The 18,521-nt window shown below is 36.7% G+C and overlaps 1 protein-coding gene across 2 annotated transcripts in view; it reads right to left on the minus strand.

The window, feature by feature from the left end:
- LOC128986570 (general transcription factor IIE subunit 1) overlaps positions 1–18,521 on the minus strand; it is a 38,721-nt gene that overhangs the window by 14,401 nt on the left and 5,799 nt on the right. For both annotated transcript variants that reach the window (XM_054407003.1, XM_054407004.1), the window contains exons 2-5: positions 16,018–16,314; positions 14,996–15,124; positions 12,014–12,240; positions 6,343–6,544 (exon numbers count right to left, since the gene is read on the minus strand). In XM_054407003.1, the coding sequence (XP_054262978.1) occupies positions 6,343–6,544; positions 12,014–12,240; positions 14,996–15,124; positions 16,018–16,308 (849 nt within the window). In that variant the 5' untranslated portion in view covers positions 16,309–16,314. The remainder of the gene's footprint in view (positions 1–6,342; positions 6,545–12,013; positions 12,241–14,995; positions 15,125–16,017; positions 16,315–18,521) is intronic.

The following is an 18,521-nucleotide window of genomic DNA, read 5'->3' on the forward strand; positions in this document are numbered from 1 at the left end:
TCAATAATAGTGTACCTGTTGCTCGAATTCGGGCAATTGCTAAGTATTACAGGCGTTATTTTAAAACGAATAACTGACTGTTTCTGATGACTTTTAAATATTTGACTCAAAGATTATGGAAATACTAAAGATGTACATAATAGATCGATATAATCAACATTTGTTGTAAATAGTATTTTCTACAAAAATAGCCTTACTCATAGCTGCATTGGGTTTCCAGACACATTGTATGTCCAAAAGCCAGCACGACTCCCTTCCCCATACCGCCCTAAGCGATAGGGATCATTGAGATTCGCTCTAACCTTTCCTCTCCCCTTCATGGGCAAGTTTTCATACCTTTTCTTTTTTAGTTTTTGTTTGTTTCTTTTTTTAAATTTTAATGCCTGTATGTATCCTTTGTCTTTCCCTATTTCCCTAGTTACTTTTCTAAACGTCTCAATTGCTACCTTGTCACTCATCATGTTTTATTTTCTCAACTCTAGACCTATCTTATCCAAGACATATTCCTGTTCTCACCTATTTGTCTCCTGAAGTGAGCATTTCTCCACATCTACATACTTCCTCTTCCACCTGGTGAAATCTTCACAAAATCGCCTTGAAATTTTCAATGTCCTGTGACAAACTGCGTTTCATAATGGTCCATCTCCCAATCTTGTTCCAGTCTCTTTCTGATGTTAGGTATAAATACGAAAGTTTACCTTTAAAACGTTAACATAGAACACTCTGCTCCCAACGCATTTGCCACTCATCTAATATCTCCTGTCTTCTGTTTTCAAAATAGTCCTACCCCCCTCCTTGTCTTCCAAAATCAACAGCTTATGCACCGATTATCCAACAGTCCTAAATTGAATGTTAAATCTTCTGGCGACTGTTGGAGAGCACACTTAAACCCAGCACGGAAGGGTGCTTGCTGTATTCGGCTATCAACGATGATAGTATTATTTCATTATTTGTATTTCGTTCGTGTCTACCAGTTGAAGTTCGTCGGCCACCTCCTCCTATTGGCCGTCCTGGTCAACGTCTTATAGTCTTGTCGAACTTTTTTTGGTTATGTTTTGATTTTGTGCAAAATTTTAGTATAACCAAAGATTACATATGCTACGCAAAATAGATATTGCAGCCAAGCAATTTTTGTGATATAAGTCACTCAGCAGTCTACACTCAGTACTGCCTCTACAGACGATCACCACCGTCTCGCGGCAGCCCCTTCATCACATAGCGATAAATTCACCAGTATTTATACTGTCAATGTCTCATTATCTTTAGAGTATGCCTAAAAACAGTTATGATAGGGATGTCGGGTCATTCGGGTTAGTTCTCTTTCGTGTGATTGAGAGAGTGTGACTGACCTCCAATTTCCAACCTAAATATCGTTTTTACGTGGTAAAGATAACCTCTTTAATTTATGTACAACTAAGGTTCCACTGTTGTTAAAACTATGCGTTCTTAAATTTATTTTATATAGTCGTCAGTTGAAAGATTTTTTATATAAAACAATCCAAATCTAAAATCTATATTTTATATCTTATGTTCTACATTTTCTTCAAAGCTCAGTTGCAAAAGGCACTTACAAAACACCAATAATGTGATAAAATACTACATAGTTTGAAAACAAATGCCGATCTGTGTAGATAAATGTTCTTCCTACAAACTATGTGTATATTGCTATGTTTAAAAGGCCAAGTAGCCAGTGAATGGTTAGGTAGTAGTTGACTAACCCTACATTCCTCATCGTGCAAGTTAGTAGCAAGATACCGGTATTGCGCGAGTCTAGAAATCCTGAAACAAACTTTGTGGATACGAATTCCGAAAACAGAAAAGTCGACGAAATCACAAATAGTCACTAATTATTAAAACTTATAAGATTTATAAATTTCTAAATTGTTAAGGGTTCTCTAAACGTACGTTAAAATTCAATGCACAAAAATTAGTATAACATTGTAAGCTTATTATATCACTGTGACTGCAATCAGTATACCTTCAGTATCCTTTAGCTCTTTGTTACTTGGTCACTTTAATTTTGAATTAAATAACTGCCATTTTTGTAAAAAGATAAAGTTATGGTACATTAATGACAGCTATGCGCTTTCAAACTAGAGATACGATGACGACGGGTCGGCGAGCGCGTTGCGTACAGGCAAGTTAAATCCCGAGCACGCGAACATTACCGAACTCACCTGTAAGGGTTCATAAAATTCGTCAATATTTATAATAAAACTAAACCCTTACTATGCAGAATCGCCTCGCCAATTCGCCGAAGTTCAAAAATGTAAACAAAACAAATTAGCATATGACACAAGTTCAGCAACAGCTGATCTTGTGGTTCACCGCCGTCCCACCGGGCCGCGCATCAGTCGCCCGCGCCTGCGCAGGAACCCCAGCCACAGCGCTGGATATGCGCGGCGCTCGGAGAGACAGTGAGTCGGGGTCGGCGAGAGTCGACAGTCAGCAGGAAGCAGGAGCAGTGGCCTGAGCAATTAGGCAGAAGACGGACGCCCGACCCTACACTCTCGCTCACGCCAAGTAAGTGGACGACATTCGCCGTTGTTAATATCCTAGGGCGCCTAGGATAACTCGACCTCACTCGCTACCGTTTATTTCCTGTTAATTAATTACGCTATTTAAGTCAAACGTCCGCGGGAAGTTTCGTCTTAAATTTAATTGAATTATTAACAGAGATCGATTTATTTAAACCGGTGAATATCTTTATCGTTTTACTATAACATAGAGTGTTATCTGTTTTGTTAAAATAACTCTGTAAATATATAACGATCAGCTTTGATTTGTGGAATATCTTAATTTCGTTCAATACATAATTTATAGACCGTGAGTTCAAAGAAGTAACGGTCAGAACGAGATCCGCCCGGTTATAATTCCTTTCTGTTTTAATTGTGTTGTTTTATTTGTATTGTTTAAATCTATTCAAGTTCGATCGGTTTCGGTCACGCAAGGTGGCTTTTCATATTCGTGTGTTTTTTTTTGTTTGTTTTGTTCATCGCGTAGGTCCGTGAGAACACGGTGTTACCTAAATATAATGTGTGGTGTTTAGTTTGTAGTTAATGTTGTTCGTAATTACTGTAGCAGCACTTCAGCTGTGAGATATTTTATCTATGGGAATAAGAGTTAATTAATAGTGAATTTATTAGAGTGATTTTAATACTTTGTTGGCTTCTTTACTAACTAACACGCTTTAATTTGTTTGTACATATTTCAGAACTACACTAACCATTGTAGCTATTCATTATCTTTTACACTAGAACCAGTGCACAGTAGTTATGTTCTATGTCGTTGCTTAGCCGCTATTAACTGTTAATGTTCTAGGTAGTTGCTTTACTATTCTTTACCATATTTACCACTTCATTATTAATTATTCATTTAGCCTTCCACTAATTATTGATGTGTTGAACCATATGCATTTAAATATTCTAACTTATGATACGACACCGCTACTAACACACTAACCTTAGAAATTGCTTCAAATCTTAGCATAACGCTTAACCTTTGCTTAACCTTTGACTATTAACGCTTAACTAAGGCTTTGGGGATTCGTATTGGCTTTGGGAATTTTAATTCGCCGTGACGTTAGACAGTTAAGCCCCAACTTCTGTTTCCATTCTTCACCATTTCCTCGATTCCTGGACTGTTGCTAATTGAGTGATCTGTGTGTTGTATGTGTTGTGTGTGTGCAGCTAACTGCTTTGGTTAGCTGTAGTTTGCTAAGTAGCTTTTCTTCTTTCTCTATTACTTCGGGCACACCGGAAATAAGTTAGATTTAATTAGCACTTAAGCTCTTAGCTATAAGTCTCCTACTCTGTCACTTTATGACTATGAATGTTTGTTGCTTGCCACAAACTTTTCTTTCTTCTTTCTCTATTACTTCGGGCACACCGGAAATAAGTTAGTTATAAGTTAGCTTTAACCTATTCTGGAAAACCCGGAAATAAGTTAGTTATTAGCTAGATTTAATCTATCCCGGAAATAAGCTATTTATAAGTTAGACCTAAGCTATCCCGGAAAATCTGGGAATAAGTTAGTTTTTAGTTAGGCTTAATCTATTCGAAATAAGTCTTTGTGTGCTCAACCTGTCTGTGTGTGTGTGTGTGTGTGTCTCGTATGTTACTCTTTCTATAACGACCCTTCTCCGCCCTACTCTGTATGTTCGTTTGCACCTTTCCATATTCCTACTCTCTCACGGGGCTTTGAACTAGTCCACTCGCCCGAAACGCATTGTATTATTTTAAATAATAAAGACGCATCCAAACTAATTCTGCTCGGTCCGTGGCGCATGGACGTAGGGTATTAAATTAAATAAATAATTAACACTCCACCGAGGAGGTTGTGAACAGAGTCGCGCACGAAGATATAACTTCGAGACAAAATCTCGCCCTCCCTCTTTTATTCACTCGTTTCCTGGCAATGATGAGGCACGAATAAAGCCAAGAGGCAAAATATTCCCGCCTGAGCCAGGAAAACGACTTTAGGAGACAAAAGCGGGAAAACCCGAACAAAATTGACCCCCGGAATAACCCAGCTCGGCTAGGCTATCAGGGACGCGTAACGCCCCGACCCGACAAATTAACGAAACACACCCGGAAGCGGGTTACACACCCGAACTTGAATGGTAATGCAGATCGAGACTTGACACAGCGCCTCTGTTGAGGGACTACCCAACTACGTGAAGGTGGCCCCATCCAAAAACGACTTGGCACAAAATTGCCGTAAGGTGCAATATCTATTTTGCGTAGCATATGTAATCTTTGGTATAACCAACTGTTTCAAATATTAGTGTCAATTTCAAAGTATTCATCTGTTTAAATATAAACAAACATTTTCTCCCTAAGAATAACATGGGAACATTGAAGGCCACTGGGGCAGAGCCCTGATGGAATTCCAAAGTTTTTTGTTTGATGGCAAAACTACATGCTAAGACCTTTCTAACAACACCTTGAACATGTTGATCGGTAGAACCACCACTCCAAAACAATTATGACATAAATATGCCTAGCGTATTAAATATATAGATATTTATGTAGTTTGACAAAATAATAACAATTAAAAAGTAGCTAGCAAATCACATCCACGGTATCAGTAACTTTAAAATGAGATATTTTGCGACTTTTTATCTTAATAAACAATGCCGTAAAATGCTTCAACCATTAAAATTGCCGTTTTGGGCAGAAAATCCAAGATTTATCGGTGGTCCTGCCGACTCTTAAACAATGTTTGTTTAACATCAAAAAAGGTGTTTACAGTTCTGCAATGTAATGATCATGCTTGTAACATAGATACCTACTTCCCTTTGAGCTGTAATATAGCATTTTTATCCTATTAGACAGTTATTGTGGTAAACACTCTTGAACAGCAAACCATTTTTTTACCATAAAGAATGAAACAATGAAACCTGTTATCTAAATTATAAGTATAAATATATACTGTACCTGTTCTTTTGATTTATTATCAAGATTTGATCTAATCAAGGGGCAGCCTGTGTCTTAAATTAAAAAGACCCTCTATGGCTTAGAGTACTAAAATTTTGGCTAACCGTCAAAGGGTTTGATTTGTCTGAAATGACAATCTTGTATGGTTTCTCTTCTTCAGCAATGCAAACTTTTCCAATACCTTCTTATATGATATGGAATTAATTCACTAGTTCTACCACAGATTGTGATATTACACAGAGACTATTAGACAGCATTTATAACAATTGCTCAGGAAAACAGAATTTTCTTTTACATCAGTTTTCACAAAAAATATTACTTTTTCACAGAGAAATAAACAAATGTTAAAAAATGACATAAAACTAAAAGAGGATTACAAAAATATAGATGTGGATGTGGGGTAATTTTGTCATAGGCTATCTGAATTTGGAGATTCTTAACTCTTACCATTTACATCTGGTGATTTGACTTTATCAGACCAGAATAGTTATACTATAAATGGTTTAACATCAGTGGTGTATTAGGGTGGGCAAACTTAGGAACCCCCTCCTAATCTGCTTTTTCCAAACATCCTATATATTTAATAGACGACCTGGCTATTTCCAATACACTGGTGACCATTTCCACACTGAAAAATTTATAACTACACCATTGTTTTACACCTATTAGTATTCCTATGTGGTTGAAGTGGCAACTGGTTTTGGTCCATATTTACCATTGTAAATCACACGGAAGAAAAAATCGCTTTTATGAAGTTAGTCATCTTTTCACACATATAAACAACACACTTGCATGTTAATAAAAGAACTTAGGTGCATCTAAATCTGTTTTTGTTTTTTTCCATCCATAAAAATTACAAATTGATTTTGTTGACAGATTCTTTTAAAAAATAAAGCAATTTTACCTGTTGATCATTGGAAATGACCGTACTCTCCACCATCCAGACCGGCCTCTCCTTCTTGGCCACTTCCGCAGTGTTCTCCTCCTCTCCGATGGTGACATCCACTCTAGCCTCCTGGACAGCAAAGCCTCCCCCTCGTGAGGCCTCTCCTGACCAGTGTTCCCCTGGCGGCCTCAAGCCTGTGCCCGGCCTCTTGGGGTCCAGCCTGCATCACATTAAAACTATAATCTTAATATTTGTGTTTAATTAATTTAATCGTACATATCCACTTCTTTGCCTGTATAACTGGAATAAGTGCCGAGGAATGATTATCCAGGTGGTTTCACATTCAGGAGTGGATTCAATAGGTTTTTTATTGACAATTCATATTGCAATATACTAGCCTAGTTGAGAACTTAAGTTAACACGTTAGCTACCGATCGCCATATTTGCAACGCTGCGGTCATTGCCACGGCCCAAGGTATATATTGTAATATTACACATAGACCAGGTGTCACTTGGTTAACAGTACACACAGACCACTGGCCAGTGATGTGGCAAAGTGAAAAACAGTTTTGCCAAACTATCATATGACATCACTAATCATTTTATCCACAGACCAAGTGATGTACATAATCGACAGATATCCCTGTAGACTGTAGACCACTTCAGAAAAATTTAGTAGGCCTACTATTGTGGTAGCAAATGTGTTAAGTAGGTTAAGTAAAACATAATTGTTTTAAAGAAATTAGCAGAGATGATACTGCCTAAACGTCACAATTTCTATAAATGACAAACGCAAAACAACCTTTTAAAAGTCAATAGAAATCTGTTTACAAAATTTTTCATAAATAAATATGGCCGAAAACATTATACTTTCACACAAAAATGTAATAGATATGAAATTTATTCATTATTGAACATCAAATGACTGGAACCATTGAATATCAATAAAACTAGACGTTACATCCTCAAATTAAAGTTTTAAGTCCACAGTTGTTTAGCTGGCTCACAGAACTGTGTTCTTTTTTTAATAAAATATTGGCGACAGCTCTGGTTCTTATACATGAGATGACTACTTCAACATCCAAAAGTCAATGCCAGAACTAAACAAATTTTTATGATACTGGTACACTGTAAAACAATGTATAATAATGGTTTGGATTGGAGAGTATATCTTTGTTTTGAACCCTCTAAATTCAGGCACAAATGCAAGATATAGGTGACATTGTTTTTCAATCACGGAGCACAGATTATTTGATCCTGGCTCTGTTTTTGATAGGGATGGTCAAGTCTCAAAATTTTGGGAAATTTTAAATCTCGTTATACAAGACAAAATTTTTTTTATCAAGATTTTTTTTAAACGAGAATTAACAAAAATTTTTAAAAACGCCTGTAGAAAGTCAATGCAATACCCGCAATACAGGAGCGCGTTGTAGTTGCGTTTCCTTTTCGAAGGCATTCTTATTTAATTAATTCTTTACATGTAAATATTACGTTAATTATTTTATCATTTGAGAAGTTTAGTCAAGTGTAAGCAATGTGAGGCATGTTTTACTACTATAAACAAAGCAAAAACAAGTAACTATTTTATACAAATTAATATTGCTTTTATTATATGATTTATTTTATTTTAGGATAAGTTCAACTCTATCCTAACTGATATCACCATGTTTCCTAATCGTACCAAATTTTAATAAGTTAGGTGTAATAAATATACATTTTTTATGCTGATGTTTTTTAATAAAAGATTTTAAATATTCTTCCTATTATTATTATTTTTGTATCCAAACAATCATCTAACAATGTTACAAAATCAGGTAATAATGTTGAACGTCCATTTCCCGTTGCGTATGAGAAGGAAAATCCCGTCACGATCTCGTCTTAAACTAAAAATCCAATCTCGTCCATCCCTAGTTTTTTACTTTAATTTTTGACTAGTATGATAACTTTAACACGTTAGCTGCCACGTCACCCCGATCGGGGTGCCACCAGTTGGCTCGTATGTGAGCACTGTCACCCCGATCGGGGCGACACATGTAATTTGTAAGGGTTTTTTTCTTTGCCGCTATTTGACAGTCTTTGATGTTCAACGGCAATCAAACATTGTGGCTTATAAATACATACTCCAAGCTAACTAGATATCAATGTTATATTGCATTCTGATGTTTATAAAATGTCCAAACTTACGTCACAAAGTACTGAAATGTTGTCACCCCGATCGGGGTGACGCTATTTTTTTCAACAATTTTATCTACTCTTTATTGAAATATGCACCATAAAATGACGTAACGTTTATCTTATTCAGTTGGTGTTTATATTTTATACGAGTTTTTTGTTTCTTATGACTGAAATTATTTCCCTAACCTAAACATAAAAGTAAGTATTTGGGTGATACTGATGAAAAACAGATAAGAAAGAAAACAAACATATTTTTGAAATCTTTTATGTCAAACTGTAAACAATATTACATTGCTAAAAAAAACTAAATATATGTATAATAATGAATAAAAACATGACAACTGCTTTTAGAAAAGTAAAAAGTTGACTGGCCTACTTGTGTGTGTTCCTAAAACAGTCCTTGCACAAAAACGGCTTCTGGGGGCAAGTTTCACAAAATGTGTTTACTTTCTTCGATTTCCTAGCAGTCTCACGCCCGCCTGCATTCTGAGCTTGTTGGTAGCAGATCTTGCAGTGACATCTTACCCGCCTTTTGTTTCGGCCTTCTCCTTCAAATTTGGCTGTCTCCGTTAGATGATGGTGGCCAGTCACTCGAACGGGATCGATTTCTTCGTCACGAAGGCCCAGAAGAGCGTAAGCCACTTTCTCTCTGAAAGTTGTGATGGAGTACACATGACGTTTTGCTGCTTGGCCAGTGGCACCTACAGCCTCTTTGTACCCAAGCCAAGCGTTGACAACAGCAGTTCCAAGGAGCATTTCCTCCGCTACCTTGTGATACCATCTCATCGATTTCCTTACAGCCGAGCTGTAAGAAGACATCTGATCGAACAAATCGATGCCCATTTTAGCTTTGTTATAATGGACAACTACCTGAGGCTTCAGTATAGGGGTACCATTTCGACTCCTCTTTCCCGTGTCTTCATACACATTAGTGTGTTTCGTTGACATAATGCGTACCTCCCTCTTGTCAACCCATCTGGTGTACGTCGTGCCATTTGGGTACTCCAGGCAGCTCATTTCTCCTGGACCAAGGGTCAAATTTGGTGGGATTGTCTTTTTGTGTGGAAACCATGCACGGTTTGCAATTACTGTACCCACAAGGTGAGTCTGTCTGGTGAGAAGAACATTGGCCAGGTCCAGAGACGTATAAAATTGTCGATATACAAAGTATGTCCCTTGTCCAAATAGTCATTTATGAGGTCCATGACAAGACATTGCCAAGGACGATCCTTCATCAATGCCGGTTCCTTTACCCATATACACTTTTGTCTTCAATGTGTAGCCGGTCGTGTCGCAAACCTTGAAAACTTTTATACCATACTTATGGGCTTTTTGGGGAAGATATTGCCGGAAGATAAGACGACCTCTGAACGGGATCATACTCTCGTCTATTACAAGATCTTCTCCAGGATTCTTGTTTCTTTTGAAACATTGATTGAGATGGGACACAAGTGGCAAAATCTTGGCCAAACGGCCCTCTTGATCAAGGTTGTCATTATTGTTGAAGTGCCAGAAGCGAAGTAGAAGTTGAAATCGGTTTCGGCTCATAACTCGATTTGCAACCAAGTTTCGGTACAGCAGTCGCCTGGACCAATAATTTGTTATTCTGGGCATGGGAACAAGGCCCATGTATAATAAAAGGCCCAAAAACTTTTTCATTTCCTCCACGTTAGTGTCTCGCCATTTTCTTAGTCTACTACTACGATTTAATCTTATTTTCTGAAGCACCTGCGCTGCATTTCGGTTAGTCTCATCAACCATAACCGCCAGGATTTCATCGTTTAGGTAAGATGAAAAAAAATCAATCGGCTGTGCAGTCCTTGGTAAATTAAATTTGTATTCTGAGTTACCGCTAAAAACAATATTTTTTTGTCTGCCTTCTGGCAACTTCCATTTGTCTTCTTCCTCTTTTTTCATTTTAAGTTTATCCTCCTTTTTCTTGAGTTTTTTGTACCTTTCGCCCAAGGTAACATACACATCACCATTCAAATAATCCCCTCCTGCGCCCTCATCCAAATCCTCATTCATACTTTCCCTATCATTCTGGTCATTTACACTCTCAGTCTGGGTATCAGTCACGTTTGTTGCTGAAAATAAACTCATATTGTATTCATTTACATCACCTTCATTGTTGCTGTGCTCGCTCTCTGACATTGACAGGAGGGTAGGTTGAAAGTCCTGGTCGATGTCCATTTCGTCGTCCCCGTCTGACTCATCACTGTCTTTAGGACTACCTCCCAAAAAACCATCACTCAGATTGCCATAATCTAGTTCACTTGACATTGGTAAACCCAAAAAACGTTCGATATCTTCATCACCAAGATTGTCACTCATATTGGACAAAAGCCACAACACACTATGAAAACCAACACGAAAACTAGGTTATAAATAGCTAAAAAGTACAACACAAGAAGAAGTAAACATAACCCAGTAGAGTAATAAGCAGGTGTTGTTGTCTTCACGCGCCAAAATGCCGCTACTGCCAACCGAACAAAATGAAATATATCCCAAATGGTCGAATTTCAGTGCCACCCCGATCGGGGTGACACTTATTCCGCCATTTTCTTATAGGTATTTGGACAGATAACATTATAACTAACCTAAATAAGTATAAATAACATCATATAACTAAAATATTACGTGAGCATGTAGTTGGCAACACAACAATCCCCCCCCGAAAATAGCCTTGGCAGCTAACGTGTTAATACAAACATCAATGTTTTAACTTTTGTTGGTTTGAAGTGGAAATATTTATGATCATAGATATTGGAGCCAAATTTTTGATAGTTAGCTTTTATATTAAAAATTATTATTTTTTTTTCTACCACAGCATGGAAATGATCACATTGCCACACCTGTAAAAAGTACGCAAACTAGCTCATTTCGGTTTTATGTGTTTCCGCTCGCTGAATAAGGTAATTTCACTTTTGTTGCCTATTTAGAGCACTAACATATGGTTTAAGCAAATAACATTAGCCTGCTTAAAAAAGCAAATATAACCTAAATGAAAGTGTACATACTGTGCAACTAAAAAGTTAATCTGCGTGTTATGTTAATTATGGTGGTAGGGAAAATCTTGTATGTACTACACACACAAACAGTCACTGCCGCTCTTGAAATGTATCTACAATTCTTGAGAGGCAATGACGTACATTGGGATCTTAATAAACAAATGGATATTCCTTTCTTGATTGCATTAAAATCCAAACGTTGCATATTTTAAACAAACCTGTGTCAATGTTATTTTATTTGTTTGTTGTGTAATCAATTCTTTTATGTCCTGATACTTTTGTATTCTTAAAAATACTCTTGTAAATTCCTTACTGTGTATGTTCATTGGTCATTACAATATTTTGCAACAAATTAGGTTTTATTCAATTTCACCAAAAGCGGAAATAACCTACCTGTAGTGTTACAAAATCCAGTGAGTGAAATCAAGAGTTACAACTTTTCTAGGACAACACAAGAGAATGCCCAGTTGAATAACACAAAGTACACTTTCCCATCTACTGACCCCCTGATAGTATTGATGTCGACTGGTTCTGGTTCGAGTACCTCAGGCGCCAGTCTGATGCCCTCCACCTGACGCAGCAGCTCGTACAGAGGCTCCATCACACTGTTGAACTTGGCCAACATCAGCCTGGAGTCCTTCTTAGGCAAAGCTGACTGGTCCTCCTCTACGATCTCACGACAGAACGTACATCGGAACTCTCCTGTGGCGAAGTCAAACAACTGATCTGCCTAGACATGTTCAAGCCGCTTGCATAACCAGTTAATCCTAAATTACTGTTATAACTTATTTAAAACACTGAAGTTGGTGGATATAAATCTTAGATTGAATTGAGACAACAATGTCAATGCCAATTTCATTTCATTTTCATCTTTATTTCATAAAATGTAAAGATTGGTACATGAGATAGTGTCAACATAAGTATTAACATTGATACAAATATAGGCTAATGGCTAATGTAACAAGTATTACTGTAAAACGTAGCACGGGCGTCGCCGCCATAGGGGACATGGGGGACGCGTCCCCCCCAATATTTGAAAATTCAGTTTTGTCCCATCCCAAATTTAGCTGTAGACATGCTAGGGTAAAGGAGAGCGCCAAGTGTGCGAGCGAGGACGGGAAAACAGCTGATTTCCTTATGTTCCATACTCATAGTTATATAGTTGTGAAACTGTCTGCTAGCCACTGATCAATATTAAAAATGTATTAAACGTAATGTAATAATTTATGTAACGTATTAAGTAATTTCAGTCTAAATTACTAAAATAAACACAGCTTCTTTATTTATGAACCGATTTTATTCATTTTTGTTTTGTTGGATTTGTCATAATAAATACTACAACTTTTGTGTTTACAAAATTTTGATTTAGGTACCGGTTTTCATGAAATTTGGCATTAAAAAATTCAAACGGCCGCCATTTTTAAATTTGGAAAGTTAAAATAATAATTTTTTTTATAAATGTTACTTACTATGGTGTAAACAATTTTGCCGCGTTTCATAAAAATATCTCAAAGGGATTTTGAAATAATAAATATTTTCCCCAAAAAACAAAATGGCGGATTACGGCTACACTAAGCTGAAATCCAAAAAATGTTATTCTTCATTTTTGACTTATTTTTGCATGTAGAATTAGGTCATGTATAGCCCATCACACTTTTTTGTGACACCCTGTATAGGCAATGCTATTATGTGACAGATCTATGAAATGGAGAAAAACGTAAGGTTAAAAAATGTGTCTACTTGCTTGCATGGCATATTGAAATGGAAGGTTTTATGACAATTGGGCACAGGCTTTTAGGAGATATGACTTTGTATCTACAATAGGCCTATGTTTTGAAATTCATGAATGCAAGTTCGTCAGTTTGATTTTTAAAATGTCTACTTGCTCATGACAAGGACAAATAACAAGTGAAACGGGACGTTTTTGGACAGGTGGACACAGATATAGACGTTAATAATGGCTTTAGAAAGTCAGTAAACAGCTTTTGTGAGTAGGGGAGAGCGGGGCTAAACCGTACACCCATTTTCTTTTAACTCTAGAATTCAAGCTAGGTGATCCCGACAAGTGCTGCTATCTAGCAGCAGAGTGCGCAAGTTTACAGTATCTGAATCGTTTTTCTATGCGTGCTAGTTTCAGTAAAAAAACATGTTTCTACTCACTTGCTTCTAATTTTCGTCCAGTACAAAATAAAAAGTTAGTGAAGTAGCTTATATCCTAGTCTATTAACTGTGAGATCATAATAAACTACATCCCTTAAGCTCTCTTTTGGTTATTAGTGATGATTGGTTAAGTGATAGAATTTGAGTTTATGTTTATAAATTCTCACGAGATACAGATTGGGGTTAAACCGTACAACTCTGGTACAGGGTGCTGCTCATATTCAGGGTGGGTCCATTCGGCTTGCAGTGCTGCGAAGTCTGCAGAGAACTACATTTGTGGACTTTTTCTTCTTTCTTTTAATTTTGGGATGAAATTTCATAAATTTCATAAACTTCATGTTTTTCATGAAGGTTGATTTTTGCGATGTAACTACGAATCTCCCTTATGTGTACGGTATAGCCCCGCTCTCCCCTATACGGCAGTAGCCTACAATATGTTTTGAGATTTATGAATGCAATCGTCATAGTTGGTTTTAAAAATGTCTACTTATTCATGACAAATAAATGGGGAAATGTGAGGTTTTGCACACAGTTCTAGACGTTAAAACTGGCTGTACAGAGTCACCCAACGGCTTTTAGGAGGATATGGCCGTAGTCTACAGTGTGTTTTGAAATTCATTAATGCGATCGTCATAGTTTAATTTTTAAGATGTCTATTTGCTCATGACAAACAACAGGTGAAATGGGGGTTTATGGACAATTGGGCACGGTGTTAAAAATGGCTTTAGAAAGTCACCAAACCAAACGGCTTTGAAAATTCCAAATTTTTAACACATAGCAGAACAGAAAGCTCCATCAAAACCAATGGCAGAGTCCCTCTTGTTAATTAACTTTGTTTTTGAGACTTAGTTCTAAATATAACTTCATTACATTTTTAGAAAGTAAGTAGGCCTACCTACTGTAGCACCACTGCTCGGTTAACAACAGATTCTCAGCACTGCTAAATACAGGGTGGAGAGAAGAGAAGGGGAATTTGAAAATGATTTCCAAGCCATTTAAGGCAGTGAAACTGGGAGATTTGCGTCCCAGCTCCGTCTCTTACTATTTACTGGTACAGTTTCTCGTTTGCGTCCCAGTTCTGTTCCTTATAATTCATTGGTACAGTTCATTCTTGTACAGTACCAGCTTACCCTGTACATTGCTTGATAACATTCCACTGACAGAACTAAGGCCTAAGGAGGAGTAGCACCATCCACCGCTAGTCTAGTTGTTTTTGTTTATTGGCTGATTTGGATAGAACCCACCTATATAATAGCAAAAATTGCATTATGTCATTTCAATGTTTCATTAGGCCCTCACATAAACCTTAAAGTAGTGAATGATACCTCAAGATCAGTGAAGGTTTTATGACACTGGGGACATTTGAAGCTCGCTCTACTCGTTGCATCTCGCTCCTCTGTCTCCAAACGTTTCCTCATCAGATCCAACTTGTATTTGACTACGTTAACAAATGTCTAGAACAAACAGTTTCATAAATAAATTTTAAAAAAATTAACTACATCTGAAAAACTCTGGCCAAAAGTCTATCTACTAGTTATTTTTTTAATTCTTTCTTCATCCATAGCTTATTCGTAACAAATAACAAATTCTGGAAACCATACCAGCATTAGTTCATAGCACAGAATTTGAAACTAACTTAATACAAATATCATCACTTATTATAAAAAAAACTAATCCCTTGAATAAAAAAAACAATTGTTCAACAACTACCTCGACCAATAGATCAGATTGTTTTAACACGCGTGTTGGTCGTGTATAAAGTTTCCCAGTCGAGACTCGTCACACGACGAACACACGTCTTCATGTCCGTAGTAAAAATAAAAGTAGGCCTACCCATGTATTTGTGTGTTTTATTCGTCATGTGTATAAGTGTACAGTTTGTGTATGTGTTCCCAAAACTTCAAGACGCACCCAATGGGGATGCTCAAGACCTTATATTAAGACTGATGATGGCGATTTAATTTCGCCAAAATGCATCTCCTGTAATAGGATACATTAGGATCGACCGGCGGACACAGGTAACCTTTTATTGAACAATATCTAACAATAAAAAGAAACAAAGCCATTTCACAAAATTTGCATGAGAGCTCAACAGTGACGTTGGAAGTTAATGTGGAAAACCACATTAATGACAAAAATGACAAAAAAATACACAAAATAACATGTAAAATAATTAAATCATAATATTATCTATTGCTATTAAACTTATAATAATGTCAATAATTTTTCCCTCACTGGCTGATTATCCGAGTTATCACCTACCTACAATCTCCCAATTGTTTGGGATAATCAACTCTCTACTGTATAGACTAGACATGACAAATTTGTATTTATTACATGTTTTTACCTTATAATTGATAAAGTAATAGTTGACTTTCTGGGCTTTCCCATCCGCCCCAGTTTCCATCCGCAGCCGAACTTGAAGAAACTTATCATTTCTTAATGTAGATATGCGTGCTCGGAGCTGTTTTCTCTCAAACCTGAGAAGCTCACAAATATCGTCCTCCTTCATGCAGGGGTTTCGTACTAACATGTCAATGATCAGAGCATCTTCTATTGTATAAAACCCTCTGACAACCAGTCTCGCCAACTGTTTCAAACTACTTGGGACTTCTGTTACCAACCTTTCTTCTGTCATATTCACCTAAAACCAAACCACATTATTAACATTAGAATCAAGCCAAGGTACAGAGAACCCAAACATCATGATCCAAACTTATTAAGGATCTAAGTCATTGAGATTATTTAATTCCAGATTTAATTAAATTAACTCATTATGATGAGAGGGAGATATATCATATGAATTACCCTTTGCAAATAAATCTTTTTTAGAAAAAGCTTCAACAGTGTATCCTGAATTTAAGATGAACAGAAAACCACCATGAACAAAATAATTTTGAAAAACTGGGAAGTTTACAGTTTGGTGCAATCATCTTATCTGTAGAGGCCTACAGTTTTTCAATCCACAGTCCGCATTAAACAAAGTACAGCATTGTAAGAACACCTACTGTATATAAAGCGGTATTAAACATTGAAGTTGAAGAGCTAACCAATCAGGCCACTCTCCAATAAGGGATAGGGAACTGACGATCCACGTCACAGATGTGATTACTCCTGGTGAAAAAGCAAGTAATGGGGTTCGGATTAATGAGGGTTTACTGTATTATCAACACTAACTTAGGATAGCGGTCATTCGGAAAGTAATCTCGGGCCGTGTAGTTTAAATTATAGGCGAGGCTCATTTCAACTTATTGGACTACCCTTAAAGATAGTTAGGCTAACCAATTTAGAGACAGATGCCTATACAGCAGAAACCTCTATAAGACAAATTTCAAGGGGTAGGGGAAAAATTTCTATTATCGAGTTATTCTTAATAAAGAGGTTTGCTTTATCGAGGTTTAATACTGCCATTATTTGTCTTATGCCTATAGAGGTTTCTCCACTGCACCGACACTTGCCAAAACAAAGACTAAGGAAGGAAGAGGGATGGGTGGGGGTTTCATGTTGAGACAAGCTTCTGTTTGGGAAATTAAGATAATGAGAAATAGAGGTTGCATTCCTCTTGTCGAGGTTTTGTGCTGTTGCTCAATCCTACTTGCTGTTAATAAACAAGATTTCCTTTCTCGCAAGGCTAGTGACTTTTATACTTGTAACCTCCATGAGTGCAAAAAATAATGCATATGTCATATGTTAAAATTTTAACTTTATCTTTTTATTTGCGAGACACCTATTATCTTTCAGAAATCATAAACTCTAATGAATCTATAGGTTAGGATTGACAAGTGACTGAACAGAAAATGTAACCTCCATGGAGGTAACTCCCGTGGATAATTACTATATAGGTAATACAGCTTATTACATTATTGTCTTACTTGACCTCTAAAAATGGTGTACCGGTATATGTATTTAGTTTGTTATTAGACTTTAAAAATATATTAGCCTAAATATCGGCCTAAATTAATATTCTTTTATAAAAAAATTGTTTCCGTTTGAAATCTTGGGCGGGAATTCCACTTAGGGCCTATCTTCAGAATAGCCCGTTAACAAGAAGTTTAAATGGATTCATTATATTAATTTTTTTTTTTATTTTAAGGATACCATTACGGTATGATGGCGGTGTGCATGATCTGAAACTGGATGAAAGTTTATTTGGACTAGAACTTATTTTAGATTAACTCCAGATAACTTTGAAGAAGTATTGTCAAACACCAGCAACAACAAACACACTGCAGATAACGCGGCGGCCGTTTTGAAAAGTTCAATGCACATGCGCTAAGCAATAGACGTTTTTAAGAAAAATCACTCTCTCAGCGATCTACAGAAAACCGTCAAACATTAGTAGTGCCAAACATACCATTGCAATGATGGCCCTAGGCTGGATTGTATTTAACTTAATTTTGTTTACCAAAAAATGTGTCATTTTTGGCACAGGCTATTTTTTACAATTTTTCATACAAGGTTTTCTGAGTAAAAACGGCATTTACCGAAAAAGTTTTTAAAATGGACTAAAAATAAGAAAAACACATAAAAAGTACAAAAAATTTCAAACACCAAAAATCATTGATTTCTAGCGCTTTTTGCGATTTCAGGGTGAAATAATCGTTGCCACCAAGAGTGGCAAAGGTAAAAAGTGGTTAGAATAGCCTAATTTTGGTAGATGAGGTAATAAAAATGCAATATAACATAAGTAGTATAAGTTAGTGATGTGCGAAATATTGCGAGACGTTTGAACAATCGAAATGTTCCTTCTCGAGATGTTCCGCTTATCGATTGTTTCGATTGCTTAGCGAGAGGTTTGTAAAGGGTGCGCCAAAAAAACCTGACGGTTTCTGTTTTGTAATAAGTCAGCTG

Source organism: Macrosteles quadrilineatus, unplaced genomic scaffold, assembly GCF_028750875.1.
Source record: "Macrosteles quadrilineatus isolate MER2022 unplaced genomic scaffold, UCM_ALF_1.0 Scaffold_2__2_contigs__length_208266976, whole genome shotgun sequence".
In the NCBI taxonomy this organism is placed as follows: Eukaryota; Metazoa; Arthropoda; class Insecta; order Hemiptera; family Cicadellidae; genus Macrosteles; species Macrosteles quadrilineatus.